At 37.3% G+C, this 14,306-nt stretch overlaps 4 protein-coding genes across 4 annotated transcripts; 1 reads left to right on the top strand and 3 right to left on the bottom strand.

Moving 5' to 3' along the window:
• Window positions 1-73: 73 nt before the first annotated feature.
• On the bottom strand, window positions 74-1,630 carry LOC113737401 (disease resistance protein At4g27190-like). Its single transcript, XM_027264641.1, has 2 exons — window positions 1,517-1,630; window positions 74-1,456 (listed from the first exon to the last, which is right to left on the bottom strand). The coding sequence occupies exons 1-2, from the start codon at window positions 1,628-1,630 to the stop codon at window positions 74-76; spliced, it is 1,497 nt and encodes a 498-aa protein (XP_027120442.1).
• Window positions 1,631-2,050: 420 nt separating this feature from the next.
• LOC113737402 (uncharacterized) lies at window positions 2,051-3,416 on the top strand. Its single transcript, XM_027264642.1, has 3 exons — window positions 2,051-2,765; window positions 3,031-3,177; window positions 3,373-3,416. The coding sequence occupies exons 1-3, from the start codon at window positions 2,051-2,053 to the stop codon at window positions 3,414-3,416; spliced, it is 906 nt and encodes a 301-aa protein (XP_027120443.1).
• A 4,691-nt stretch (window positions 3,417-8,107) lies between these two features.
• Window positions 8,108-10,202, bottom strand: LOC113736559 (uncharacterized). Its single transcript, XM_027263592.2, has 2 exons — window positions 9,994-10,202; window positions 8,108-9,613 (listed from the first exon to the last, which is right to left on the bottom strand). The coding sequence occupies exons 1-2, from the start codon at window positions 10,045-10,047 to the stop codon at window positions 8,297-8,299; spliced, it is 1,371 nt and encodes a 456-aa protein (XP_027119393.1). The 5' UTR covers window positions 10,048-10,202; the 3' UTR covers window positions 8,108-8,296.
• A 1,484-nt stretch (window positions 10,203-11,686) lies between these two features.
• Window positions 11,687-12,100, bottom strand: LOC140038403 (uncharacterized). Its single transcript, XM_072083748.1, has one exon. It carries the CDS (start codon window positions 12,098-12,100, stop codon window positions 11,687-11,689), a length of 414 nt encoding a protein of 137 aa, XP_071939849.1.
• Window positions 12,101-14,306: the final 2,206 nt, after the last annotated feature.

Consider the following 14,306-nt stretch of genomic DNA (forward strand, 5'->3'; position numbering starts at 1 on the left):
TATCGGTAGGGGCCGAGACGGTGACGACTCGGCCGAGTTGTCTCGGTCTCGGCCGAGTTTTCGAACCATGATATTAGAAGCTTAGAACCTCAAGTCTTTTTAATTTTCCAAGGACTGCTACATCATCCAACTTGCAGTGATTTAAATGCAAAGTCCGAAGGTTCACCAAGGCTTCAAACGAGGAGGGAAGTTTGAAGGAACTGGACGGCATTGAGGTCCATTTGTCTGGTTCAAAATAGCGATTTAGAGAGCGAGCACCAATTTTTTCACTTAAATCCAGCACCCTGAGCGTTGGCATCCCTAGAAAGAATCCCTCTGGTATTACCTCAAAAACCTCATTCTCTGCCAACAACAAAATTTCGAGCTTGGGACAAATTAGGCAATCAGGAAGTGACTGAATATGATTAGTCATGAGAGAAATGATTACTGCATTGCGTTCAAGAGTCTCCTGATTTGGCCACTCCTTCAAGCCAAGACCTGCTTTTATGACGAAACCATGTTCCCCTGTAGATGCCATTGATATGGCAAAGTCACGAACCATATCATGCATTCTTACAGAATCTGCCGTACTGCTGTCCAGAAGCAAGCAACAGTCAGTAAGGTTTCTGATTATCCATCGTGTTTCTCTTCTTGCTTCCTCCATTGTCTCTACATCTGTAAACATTCCTTTTCCGAGTGCATATCTAGCTATGTCTTCAATTTTTATATCATGATCTTCAGGAAACAAGCAACACAATAGAAAACATTCTTTAGCTTCCTCACTTTGCAGCTGATCATAGCTCAACTTTAGGCATGAGAAAATGTCTTTTTCATTGTAGTTGATGTTCAAGGGTTTGGACTTCTTCAGTTGCTGAAGTGCAGCTCTCCAAAGCTCCAGATCTTTGTTTCTTAGTGCTCTCCCAACCGTTACAAGTGCCAATGGGAGCCCACAACATTCTCTAGCAACCTTCATGGCGACATCATCTTGTTGGGGAGAAAATGTATCAGCCAATGACCCTGCATTACTTTTAAACAGGTTCCAGGATTCTTCATCTGACAAGAGTCTCAATGGAATTTCCTTTGTTTTTCTGAGCCCCATAGTGCTGCAAAGATTTCTTTGACGAGTAGTAATCATAATCTTACAACCCTTGCCCTCAAAAGTGACAGGAATTCCAATTTCTTTGAAATTAACAAAATTCCAAACATCATCCAATACAAGCAGGATTCTTTCCTGGGTAGTTAGCCTTTCAAAGAGCCGACCAGCTCTTCCCATTTCACTCTCCTCTTGGAAATATAGACCTAACATATCCCCAATTCGACCTTGAATTTTTCTCACATCTAAATTTCGCGAAACAACAGCAAAAATCACCTTATTGAAAAGGCCACTAGTTTCAGCCATGCTACCAATTTCCTTTGCCTGAGTCGTCTTACCTATGCCCCCCATCCCGTACATTCCTATGATTGCGCAGTTGTCATCCTGCAATGCATCAAAGATCTAATCCACAGCTTCTCTTTGGTGGGAAATAATCCGATTTACCAATCCTCTCTGCTGAGCAATGATCTCACCAACGGTTTTCTTTTGCAGGACAACGTTCTCATTTGCAGTTGGTTTACTTGCTCCGAAAGTGACAGCTTCAGCTTTTCTTTTCATGCTCCTTGTTGAGATATGCCAACTTTTCCTACAGATTTTATCAGATTAAGTTTGATAACAGAATCATTCAATTGGTAGAAGAATAAGTCTTATTGTTAGGATCAAATATTTTAGCTAAGATTTGCTAGGTAGAAGATCATGTTATCAAGTAGTTTTTGTTGAGATTTTCTAGAGAATTGTTAGCTAAAATTATTTTAGTTTGTTTCTTTGTAAGCACTATAAATAGGGTGTTGATGAATGAAGAAATTAAGCTCCTTTTTCAGCCCTCAATATAGTCTTGATATCTTTGTTTATGCTTCAAAAATCAACAAAGTGGTATCAAGAGCCTAAATCTTAAGGGCCTGTTTCTTTGAGAGTGAGTGAACTTGGTGAGAAACCCTTTTCACTATAAAATTATACACTTAAGCCTTCAACATCAAAATGCCAGGAAATAACTTCTTGTCCAATCCTCCAAATTTTACTGGTGAAAACTACCAAATCTGGGCTGTCAAAATGAAGTCCTATTTGGATGCTAATGATCTTTGGGATGTGGTAGAGACAGATCCTGTTCCTGAATTATCGGAAGATCCAACTATTGCAGAAATGAGAGCCCATAGAGATGCAGTCAAAAGGAGATCAAAAGCCGTGACGTGCATTCATTCAGCAGTTTCTGATGCAGTATTCACAAAAATTATGACTTGTGAAACTGCAAAGGAAGCTTGGGATACTCTCAAAGTGCCTTTTCAAGGCAATGACAGAACAAGACAAATGCAGGTTTTGAACCTTAGGAGAGAGTTTGAGCTCCTTAGGATGAAAGACACAGAAAACATCAAAGAGTACTCTGACAAACTCTTAGATGTTGTGAATAAAATCAGATTGATTGGAGAACAATTACCAGATAGCAGAGTTATAGAGAAAGTCTTGGTGAGCTTACCTGAAAGGTTTGAGGCCAAGATTTCCTCCCTTGAAGATTCAAGGGATTTGTCTCAAATCACTTTGCCAGAACTAATCAATGCATTACAAGCACAAGAGCAGAGAAGAGCTATCCGAAAGGAGGAAGCAATAGAAGGTGCTTTTCAGGTGAAAGACAAAATTCAAAATCAACAAGGTGGCAAAGAAAAGAAACAGCAATGGAACAAGAAGAGCAAGAAAGAAGGTGAGTCTAGCAGAGATGAAGGAAGAAGAGGAAAATTTCCTCAATGTCCACATTGCAAAAAGACTTCACATCTGCAACAATATTGCTGGTGGAGACCTGACGTCCAATGTAGGTCATGCAATCAGAAGGGACACGTCGAAAAGGTATGCAAAAATAACAGAAGAGACCAACATGCTCAAGTAGCTGACCAACAAGAGGAGGAGCAATTATTTGTGGCCACTTGCTTTGCAAGCAAGATCTCCTGTGAAACTTGGCTAATTGATAGTGGCTGTACTCATCACACATCACATGGCATATGATGAGTCCATATTCAAGGAATTGGATAAATCATATATTTCCAAAGTTAAAATTGGAAATGGAGATTGTATTGGGGTGAAAGGCAAAGGTAATGTGGTTATTGATTATGGTTCAGGTACTAAAATAATTTATGATGTTTTATATGTACCTGAAATTAATCAAAACCTGTTGAGTGTTGGACAATTGCTTGAGAAAAATTATTCTGTTGTCTTCAAAAATAGGAGCTGCGTCATTTATGATCAAAATGGAGGTGAACTTTTTTCAGTAAAAATGAATGGAAAAAGTTTTTCTCTAAATTGGTTGAAAGCAGGTTCAAGTGCATACCCAAGTTTAGTGGATCAATCTGAATTATGACATAAACGATTGGGCCACTATCACTATTTTGCACTTAACTACATGCATAAGAATAGTCTTGTGCAGGACTTGCCTTTTATAGAAGATAAAGGTGGAGTTTGTGAAGTTTGTTAGTTGGGAAAACAAAGCAGATTGTCATTTCCTCACAACAAATCTTGGAGAGCTTCAGAAAGGCTTCAACTTGTTCACACAGATGTATGTGGTCCAATGAGAACTTCTTCATTAAATGGCAGCAGGTATTTCATAGTTTTCATTGATGACTTCAGTAGATATTGTTGGGTCTATTTCATGAAACAAAAATCAGAGGTTGCTGCTATTTTTTTTAAGTTTAAAAATTGGATTGAAAATCAAAGTGGCAAGATGATTAAAGTGATTCGGTCAGATAATGGAACAGAATATACTTCTAATCAGTTCAACAAGTTTTGTGAAGATGCAGGAAATGAACATCAATTAACTGTCACTTACACTCCACAACAAAATGGAGTAAGTGAAAGAAAGAACAGGACAATCATGGAGATGGCCAGGTGTTTGTTGTTTGAGAAAAAATTGCCAAAGAAGTTTTGGGCAGAAGCTGTCAATACTGCAGTGTATCTTTTAAACAGGTTGTCTACAAAATTATTGAATGGTAGAACCTCGTTTGAAACTTGGTTTGGATATAAACCTTCAGTACAAAACTTGAAGGTGTTCGGCTCCATTTGTTACACACATATTCCTGATGTAAAGAGAGGCAAGCTTGACGAAAAGGCAGAAGTTGGGATTCTAATTGGCTATTGCAGCAGTACCAAAGGTTATAAAGTTTATCAACCTTTGACTGCAAAAGTGATAGTCAGTAGAGACATCCATTTTGATAAATACGCAACATGGGACTGGATTAATTCCAAAGTTGAACATTTCAAGGGATTAGAATCTAAAGAATTGCAGGAGGAGAATATTGATGAATCAATAGATCATATTCCAGTTAGAGGTACCAAATTACTCTCTGACATTTATAACAAATGTAATGTTGCAGTTTTTGAACCTGCAGATTATGAAGAAGCTGCCAAAGACTTGAAGTGGATCGAGGCAATGAAGGAGGAGTTGAGAATGATTGAAAAGAACCAGACTTGGGCACTTGTGGACAGACCAATTCACAAGAAACCCATTGGTGTAAAGTGGATTTTTAGAACCAAATTAAATGCTGATGGTTCCATCAACAAGCACAAGGCAAGGTTGGTCGTCAAGGGATATGCTCAACAATTTGGAGTGGACTTCTCAGATACATTTGCACCAGTAGCAAGATTTGACACCATCAGGTTGATCCTAGCACTTGCAGCTCAAAAAAACTGGAGAGTTTATCAACTTGACGTCAAGTCAGCATTTCTAAATGGCTACTTGGAGGAGGAGATCTTTGTGGAGCAACCTCAAGGATTTGCAGTGAAAGGTCAAGAAGACAAGGTGTACTTACTTCACAAGGCGCTATATGGCCTAAAACAGGCTCCAAGAGCCTGGTACAGCAGGATTGATGATCATCTTCTGAAGATTGGATTTAAGAAGAGTTTGAGTGAATCAACTCTTTATGTAAAAATTGTCAATGATGATATAATTGTTATTTCACTATACGTTGATGATTTGCTTGTCACAGGAAGTAAGCCAATCTTGGTAACTCAGTTTAAGGAGCAGATGAAGCAAGTCTTTGAAATGACAGACTTGGGAGAGATGTCCTATTTTCTTGGTATGGAGGTTATTCAATCTCAACAAGAAATCTTCATAAGTCAGCACAAATATGCAAGAGATGTGTTGAAAAAGTTTAATATGGAAAGTTGCAAATCAATTAGCACTCCAACTGGGACTTAAAATTTTGTGTAAATTATGATTTGATCATCAATTTTGGCCCAAAGTGACCACAAAACCACCAAACAAGTCTAAATAGCTTTATCCCGTATTCTCATCACTACTCAAACCAAATTAAATAAAATTTTTATGAAAAATTTATTCATGATAAATAGAATAAAAACCAAACAGCTGCATCTCCTATTCTCATCACCACTCAAACCACATTCTACAAATTTTGTATGAAAATTATGTTCATGACAAATAGAACATAAACAGCCAACAAGTCAACAAGAAAACATCAAGATCACTCTATTCAAGAGATGAAACCTATTTCATTTTAAATTTATAGATCTCTAATAACAAAAAGAATCCATTTCACTTTATATTCACAAACTCCTCATATTTACCATGTAGAAAATTGGCATGGGGCATATAGCAACTATTGATTTGTACCAATAGGAGTAGAAAAGTAACAAATCATCCATGCAATTATGTGCCTTTTGTGCTTGAAAGCTAACACATGGTATTATCCCAATTAAACCTCGTACACACTTATTGGTTTTGAAGAAGTCTTTTGAACAAAGGTTGCTGGCAAATTATATGTTATCCCAATTGACAATCCTAGCTTCAACTCTAGCCATTAAATTAAAAGACTATTTAAATCTAAACCCACTACAAGGTGAAGCTCTCAACTCGAAAGGACTTTCATTTTTTTCTTGATTTTGGTATACTCTCTTTTTCTTTTTTTTTTCATAATTTTCATTTAATTTCTCCTCTTTTCATTTAATAATAATATTTTATTATTGTTATGTTTTTTTAATAATTTTCATTTAATTTCTCTTTGTTCTTTTTTTTTTTCCTATAAGTTAACAACTAGTGATATTGACTTTTCATAAAAATTTGCAACTCTTTTCTTTTTCTTTTGTGGTTTTTGGGCTGTCAATTTTTTTTAGTATATTTTAGGAAACAAAGAGAAGAAAAAAAATGTTATTATTACTTCAGGAAAAAGTCAAAGAAATTAGTGATGACACGTGGATCTATAAGGGCATTTTTGTCCTCTCATAATAGTTTTGTTGCTGACATCATACCTTAACTAACGCTTTAGGACAGCAAGGGGGTATTTGAAAATCCTTTGCTTAGTCAAGGGATTAGACTATTATTTGATTAAATCTCAAGGTTTGACTAGTAGTTTGGCTAAACCTTAGGGGAGGTAAATGTAATTAACCCATATAAATAAGGAGTGAATGAGGCTACAATAATTGAGTTCTCAAACAAGTACCGTCCTTCACTCCTTCTTGGAATAGGGTGGTCTTACGGGAGAGAACGGTCATTCTATTTATTTATCAAAAGTCTACTCTTTTTCAGATCATCCAAATTTGTCCACATTGATGGATTTTATGTTGATATAAATCTTCTTATATATGGAATCTTCTTTTTTTTTTTTGGACATGAAAAGATCAACAATGTGTTCAAAATTCTTATTCCAATCAATTGGTGACAAATTAAAGTGATGTTTGCTTTCAAAATATATCATTATCAAGTGTAACAAAAATTTTCAAGTGAATCTGATCTTTGGTTGCTAGGGCTGATTTTAGTGTGTGTGCCTTGCTGCCCTTATTGGGGATGGGATGAGAAGATGAGAGTGAGAGGTGAGAATCCATGTATTTTTTTGATAGCGAGTAAAATTTGAAAAAAAAGATAACTTATCTACTTTAGAGTTAATGGCATTAAACCCTCTTTCATTTTGGATGATTTGTACTTTAACCCCCTTATATTATCTTCGAACCGCTTTGTGCCTTATGTTGCCCGTTTAGGGTTGCGGTAGCTTATTAAAAGGTACTTTCCTCATAGAATTTTTAATAAAAGTACGTATTAACTGTGTAACTGCATTTAAATATATTGTTTGGAGACATAATTTAATAAGTACTTATTATATTAGACACTGTGTAATTTAAAATTTTTTAAAAGTGTTTATTTCTGTATTTGGTTCATAATATAAGACAAAATAATTATATTTGAGATTTTATTTTTTAAATCACAAAATTTACTCTAAAAACACCAAATTTGAGCTTAATTAGGTTCCTCTCTCTTACACTTTCATGTTTACTTTATAATTTGTTAGTGTCACTTCATCCTTCCAAGGAGGTAATTAAAGTCATTGCCAATGTTCTATCTCTTCCAGAGCATTATACTTTAGCTAAAAATATATTCTATTTAACAGTGAAAACTCAAAGCCTAGAGACTTCTACCAAATCTTCCCAGCAACACATATATGGCATATGAGTTTGTGGATCGAATTTTAACCACACTGGGAGGAGAACACTGCGCATCGTAATTTTCATTCTTGCCCACAAATGGCCAGTTATTCAAATTCAAATATTAAATATGAATAGTTATATGAATAGTTCTACGTTTCCTTCTATAAGTTTTCATAACTTTCCCAAACTGGGGATTGAAATAAGATAGGAGAAATTACCTGAGCAAAGAAAAAGAAGAAAATAGAATTTTTAATGCTGATTGAAAAAAAGCATCTTTGACGCCATTTAATTTCTGTACCATCAACTCTTAACATCACAGAAAAGAAACAAAAATCTGATAGACTAAAAAAAGAGAGAAAAGAACACAAAAAAATTAATTGAGATTAATTATAGATGTTTCTGTATTTAAAAGAGATAAAGAAACAGCTAATAATTAGTTAGCCTCCTTGAGTGGTGTATGTAATGCAAAAGATGCATGAAATTTAGATCATATTTGGAGTACATACAAGCTTTGGCGTCCTTAAGCTTTAACTCCAGTTTGCTGGTTAAGGTTACAAATTGAGATTGCTTAGCATGATGACTTTTCTTTCAAAATTAGGCAATTTCTCGTTTAAAATCTAGTTTCAAAAAGACAAATGCATCTTCTTTTCAAATTTCCATCATATGCATCTGTTTGTACATATTACATCATGCTAGTCGAATTGAACCTCAACAGGACTGGCCTTTTGAGTTGGTAAGATGAAACTTTTGATATCACAGCCAAACAAATTATAACACCACACGGCAAACAACTTAAGCACAACTTCTGGACTAAACTGAAGTAGATGGAACCAACACAAGGTGATTTGCAGCAAAGAAATGACAAACAGGGGAACTTCCTCGTTCAATTCCAAGCACACGGAAGGAGATGTGATCAGGGCTCCAATGAGAGGTATCCATGTGACAAACAGCAATAGCTTCAACCCTGTCACCATTTTCACCATTCAGGGAAACTTTATACATGCGACTCTCACTTTCTTGAGAGTGACAATAGAAAACTGTATAAGGGTACGGCATGGTATGACATGCCACCATCTCTGGTGCTGAAATTCGTACAGGAACTTTAATTATTGTGTACTTTTGTAGTCCGGCAACTGATCTCGTGAGGTGAACTGTTGACAGAATATTGACATTTTTTGGCAGCCCAAGTGTCCCTCTGGCAAAATTAAGCATGGACTCAAAGGATGTAGAACAAAATTTCTTCTCTGCTTTAATGGGCTTAGCTTCACATTTTCTTAGCGTATCTTCCATGGCTTTGGCCTGGGGAGATTCTTGAGAGAAGGGAAAGAATTGAAGAAGTTTTGGGAATTCCATTGAGGAAAAAGGAATTTTGTCTGCTTTTGCTTTGGGCAGCAATACAAGAGATGACAAGGGATCTGTTTCGGGGAATTTGGTGAACATTGTTTTTCCTACCTTTAAATCCTCCAATCTGAAGAAACCTAAGAGTGTTGGATCCATATGATCTAAGTGGGATGATGTGTGTCCTGTTGGATCCGTATGATATAGGTGGGATGATGTATGTCCTGTCCCTGTTATGTCCTGATTGCCACCATTATGCTTATCATATATCCATGCTTGATTACCAACTGCATTATTTTTTCTGTCATAGTCCATTGCATCATTTATTCCATTGTGTATCTCCTGATTATCACCATTATGTTTATCATATATCTCCTGATTACCAACTGCATCATTTTTCCCGTCATAGATCCACACCTCCTGTTTGGCCGCTCCATCATATCTCCTATCATAGATCCATGCCTGATTATCTACTGCATCATTTGTCCCATCGTAGATCCACAGCTGCTTGTCGACTCCACCACTTTTTCCGTCATAGATCCACGCCTGATTATCCACTGCATCAATTTTCTTATCTATAGCCCTCAATTGATTGCCAATTGTGCTGTCATCTTTCTTGTCAAATGGAGCAAGTTGTTTATCCACAACATCTTTCGTAACATACGCGGATGCCTGTTTATCCAAATGATCATTTTTCTTGTCATATATCCAAAATTGATTGTCCAGTGCATCGCCTTTCTTGTCATATATCCAGAATTGATTGTCCTGTACCCCGGCAACTCCGCTAGACTGTAGAACTCGGAAATATTTTTATAGTAAGTATCAATTCAGTTTTTCAAGCATATGTTAACAGCAAAGCGACACCAAATGATGAAGCAGGGGAACAAAAACAAAATCAATCGAAATTGAGCACATGTACAAGGACATTATCAATTTTTCCTTTGCTTCTTTCTCAACGAAATCAGAATTTTGGGCTCAAATTCCTAGAACACAGTAGAAATCCGACAGGAAACGATGTAACAATTAGACTAGGTATATTACCATCTCACAGTTAGAGAACCTACCACGTCAAAAAAACTTGGGCAAATTTAAGGCGCATATTCATATTAGCTAGCAGACTGGCAAATGAAGTTGAATAATTTAAGAAAATGTAGCATGTTTTATGTTACCAGCAGAAACAACAGATGAAGGAAGAGAATCAAAGAAGCAAATCTTGAATCCATCTCTGAAAGCTGAGCTTGAAGTTTGCAAATGGCTATAACTCCGCTTGATATACTTCAGTAGTAGTAGTTAACAAAGAAGGGAGTGGATAGACATCGATGCTGAATTTCTTGACAGGAACTCAAAGATTAATAAGCATCCTAAAGATCATGTGAAAGAGAATTAAAAAATAGCCAATCGTATGAATAATTGCAAGGCTTTCTACATGATTGAATCATCTCAATTATTGATATTTTGAAATTCATTGTAAATGAATTTTAAATTACTCAATTATTGACATTTTGTTGCTTTGTGTTTTCGAGACATTCGAAATTAGTATCTGCTAAGTTGCGGTTTAACCGTCCGCAGGCCCCTCCATTGTACCGAAAAAAGAAATTATATGTGCTATTGACATCATGCGTAAGTATGGTTATGAGTAATTTATTTCCAAATTGTTCCCCAATATGGAAGTCCTGTCAAATTCTTTGAACAACTTTTTCTTTAGCCTGGAACGCTTTACATCCAACAAGGGATAATCAGTTATCGTTTGCGGCAGCTGATCATACTATCGTTTTCGCCGCTGGACGATATTTTAATGGCTAAATCAGCTAATAGATATCTTATAATAAAACTGGTCACGAATTATTGGGGCGGCGACTTGAATTTTATATTGTCTCTACCTCTGCATTTAACAGTATTAAAGTTTCCTGATAAAGAAAGGTTTTTTTTTTGGGTACCTCATGGCTTTTCTTCTCATGTTCAAGTCGTAGTTTCCATGGCTATTTTTCTCTGCAAAAAACCTTGAATACTTGGTAATGCTACAACTAAAGCCCATACACAGGTGTGTACTACCTAAGTCCCCAATACCAAGCCTTTCTGCCTAAGTTAAAAATTTTGTATAAGCTGAGGGTATAATTTATAATCACATCAATAATTAGAGGGTCATAGTGTAGATTTTGCAATATTTACCTCTTCTCCACTGCTTGGCCATTTTTATATTTATGTTCTTGCTGCCTAATTATTAGAAGCAGTAGAACAAAGAGACAGAATGCTATGGTACGGAAACCCGGGTTGCAGCAATTTAAAATGAATCAAATTCAAATGGGAACAAAATCTCAGCAGATAATCAATGGAACAGTGATTGTAATGAACTCACTTTCATTAATGTATCTTTAATGACAAGTTACAAGATCAGAGAGAATGAATTAAGCAAAGAAGGTGAAAGAATCTGAAGGAAAATTTGGGAGGGAAAAAAACGGGGATTGCACCCCAAGTATTACAAACAAATCAGGAAAGAATGATCCAAAAAGCTGACTAAAACGAAGCAGACAGGCCTGCTTATAATGCTATCGATTTCTAACAAACTACTAACTAAACCAATAAGAATTAAACACGTGTCCAATTGCAGCTGCAAGTTGCCGCGATTCTTGGCTTTTGTTAGAACAGATGAAACCCAGCAAAGGCGTGATTTTGAGAGCACGCCTTTGGTGATCCTCCTACTCAATGATCACACTTTCAGCTTCTGATATTCACGCCTTCTTCGTTCCTGCTTCCTAGCTTGTGCCTTCAACTTCAGTCCAGCTCTCTTACTTCATTACAATGCCTCCTCCTCGCAAGAATCTTGTCCTCAAGATTGGAATTGAGGAAACTTCTCCCTTATCATCACAACATCCTCCCAGGTTCAGCTCCCCACCATTGAATTAGCCATTGAGTTACAGGAGCATTCTTTCTCTTAATCATCCTCCTGCCTAGTAATGCCACTGGCTCTACTCTAATCTGCCCCCTTTCATCCGTGTCTGGCAGTTGCAGGATAGGGGCTGCCTTGTCTCCTAGTTTCTTCTTCAGCAAAGATACATGAAATACAGGGTGTATCTTTGATGCAGCAGGCAGTCTGACCCTGTAGGCCACCTTTCCAATCTTCTCTTCTATTAGGTAGGGGCCAAAGTACTTAGCAGATAGCTTGGTATTGTTCCTGATCATCACAGTTGATTGTCTGTAAGGTTGTAATCGCAAGTAAACCCAATCTCCTACTTGGAACTCCCTTTCACTCCTGTGCTCATCAGCATATTTCTTCATCCTCTCCTAAGCAGCCTTCAGGTTATACTGCAATAGTTCATCCATTTTCTTCCTGTCTCTCATGTAGTCTTCCACTATTGCCACTTTAGCTTGCATATAGGGACCAAGGGCTAGCTGGGGGGGTTTAGTTCCATGCAAAGCCTCGAATGGGCTCATTTGTACAGCAGTGTGGCAGGTAGTGTTATACCACCACTCAGCTAAGGATAGCCATGAGTTCCACCTCCTAGGTTACATTTCCAACACCAGGTTTACCCTTTCAGTTTGACCATCTGTCTAAGGGTGGTAAGCTGTGCTCAGGTTCAGTCCTGCCTCCAGTAGTGTGAATAACTCAGTCCAGAACTGGTTGATAAAGATCTTATCTCTGTCTAAGATCATACTTTGAGGTATGCCATGTAGCTTACTGACATGGTCCAGGAAAACTCTGGCTACCTTAGGAGCATCAAAAGGGTGAGACAAACTCATGAAGTGAGCATACTTAGTAAACCTGTCTACCACAACCAGGATAGTATCTCTCCCTTCTGATTTAGGCAATCTTTCAATAAAATCCATGGTGACGTGACTCCAAGAGTATTGTGGTATAGGGAGGGGTTGGAGTAGACCTGGATAAGCAACACGTTAATCCTTACATTTCCTGCATGTATCACACTGCAGTACTGCTGTCTTGATTTCCTTGAACATACCTGGCCAATGGAATAGTTGTTTAGCCCTCATCCAACCGACCTGTATGCCTGAATGCCCTCCTAGTTGTGAATCATGAAGGGCAGAAATGAGTTTCTTCCTTATTTCACCCCCTTGTCCTACTACAACTCTCCCTTTGTATCTCAGTATTCCGCTCTGGTAGCTGTAATTTGAGCTCTGTCCTGGAGATGCTAGGATTCCTCTGATGAGGTCTTGAGCCCAGTCATCACCCTGGTAGCTCTCCATTACCTCCTTCATCCACTCTGGTATCACTGTGGTAGTCACTGTACACTCAGCCTCCTCCCTTCCCTTTCTGGAGAGAGCATCTGCCACCACATTTTCTTTTCCCTTCTTGTAACATATCTCATAACTTAGCCCCATTTGTGAGGACCCGAATTTTTACTTACTTTTATTTTATTTTACTGGCTTATTTAATTATTTAATTATCCATTTTCTCCAATTAATTTATTTCATCCATTTTAATTTCATTTGCATGGAACAATGTCTCATTTTATGTTTTAAAACGTTTCGCTAGTAAAATTAATTTTTCTCCGGCTCGTTTAGTAAGAAATAGCGACTACACATTTTTCGAGACAAATTTGGTCCGAGAGTACAATAATCTTGGAGAATTAAGAATGATCAATAGTGGACTAAGAAAAGTTAATGGAGGGATTAGAGGTGAGTGAGTTAAATTAATCTCAATTAGGAGCACTAATTGCTCACTAATTGATTGTTGACTTTTGGGCACCAAGAACACCTTTATGTCATTCTTCTTGTCACTCAATCAAATCACCAACTACCACCCAAAACCCTTTCTTCCTCCTCTCCCCTTGGCCGACTTCCCCTTCACCCATTTCTCCTCAAAATTTCAGCTAGCTTGTCTTCCATTTTGCTCCAAGAAAACACTCCAAACTTGCTCCTTTTCTTGGTTCATCACACAAGCTTGAAGGGTGACTTGAAGGAGGAAGGAACTTTGGTGGTTTAGGAGCTTATACACTAGTGGTTGATCTACATCTCTTGGAAGCAAGGTAATCATCCAAAGCTCTCATCTTTTCCTCTCAACTTATAGTAGTTAGTGGTTATATCTAGTTAATCTTTGGGTTGTTGATGGGTTCACAAGAACCTTGACACTAGGTAGAGGACTTGAGGTGGCTTTATAGGTAGAGGCCTTGAGAATTTTGTATGTTTACTTGCTGGTTTGATGCTTATTTTGAGAAGATATGGCTTAGTTTTAGTTGGAAAGTTGGAAAAGAAAACTAGAAGATGAAGGATGCTTGCTGTCCGAATTTTGGCTGGATGAATCTCTCATGTTAATTTCAAAATTTGATGTTATTTTGGTGCTATAATGATTGTTGTATGATGGTGTTTATGTGTGTTAAATATCTCCCAAAAACCTTTACAATTGGTTGAGTTAAAGTGGGGTTAAAGTGAGGAAGAAATCTGGAAAATTTTCTGATCAGGAGACTCGACCAGTGTTCATGTTTTGGCCCATAACTTGTTGTCTGAGAGTTCAAATCAGGTACTGTTT

The sequence above is a fragment of the Coffea arabica genome, chromosome 3e (assembly GCF_036785885.1).
Source record: "Coffea arabica cultivar ET-39 chromosome 3e, Coffea Arabica ET-39 HiFi, whole genome shotgun sequence".
Classification (NCBI taxonomy): domain Eukaryota; kingdom Viridiplantae; phylum Streptophyta; class Magnoliopsida; order Gentianales; family Rubiaceae; genus Coffea; species Coffea arabica.

What these genes read in the sequence shown, in the direction of transcription:
- LOC113737401 (XM_027264641.1), bottom strand. Translation starts at nt 1,630, where the DNA reads ATGAAAAGAAAAGCTGAAGCTGTCACTTTCGGAGCAAGTAAACCAACT. An exon ending in TTGCTCAGCAGAGAGGATTG is followed by an intron (nt 1,457 to 1,516) that starts GTAAATCGGATT and finishes GATGCATTGCAG; the next exon opens with GATGACAACTGCGCAATCAT.
- LOC113737402 (XM_027264642.1), top strand. Translation starts at nt 2,051, where the DNA reads ATGCCAGGAAATAACTTCTTGTCCAATCCTCCAAATTTTACTGGTGAA. An exon ending in CAAGAAGAGCAAGAAAGAAG is followed by an intron (nt 2,766 to 3,030) that starts GTGAGTCTAGCA and finishes GCTAATTGATAG; the next exon opens with TGGCTGTACTCATCACACAT. An exon ending in GGTTATTGATTATGGTTCAG is followed by an intron (nt 3,178 to 3,372) that starts GTACTAAAATAA and finishes GGTTGAAAGCAG; the next exon opens with GTTCAAGTGCATACCCAAGT.
- LOC113736559 (XM_027263592.2), bottom strand. Translation starts at nt 10,047, where the DNA reads ATGGATTCAAGATTTGCTTCTTTGATTCTCTTCCTTCATCTGTTGTTT. An exon ending in TTCATCTGTTGTTTCTGCTG is followed by an intron (nt 9,614 to 9,993) that starts GTAACATAAAAC and finishes CGAGTTCTACAG; the next exon opens with TCTAGCGGAGTTGCCGGGGT.
- LOC140038403 (XM_072083748.1), bottom strand. Translation starts at nt 12,100, where the DNA reads ATGAAGAAATATGCTGATGAGCACAGGAGTGAAAGGGAGTTCCAAGTA.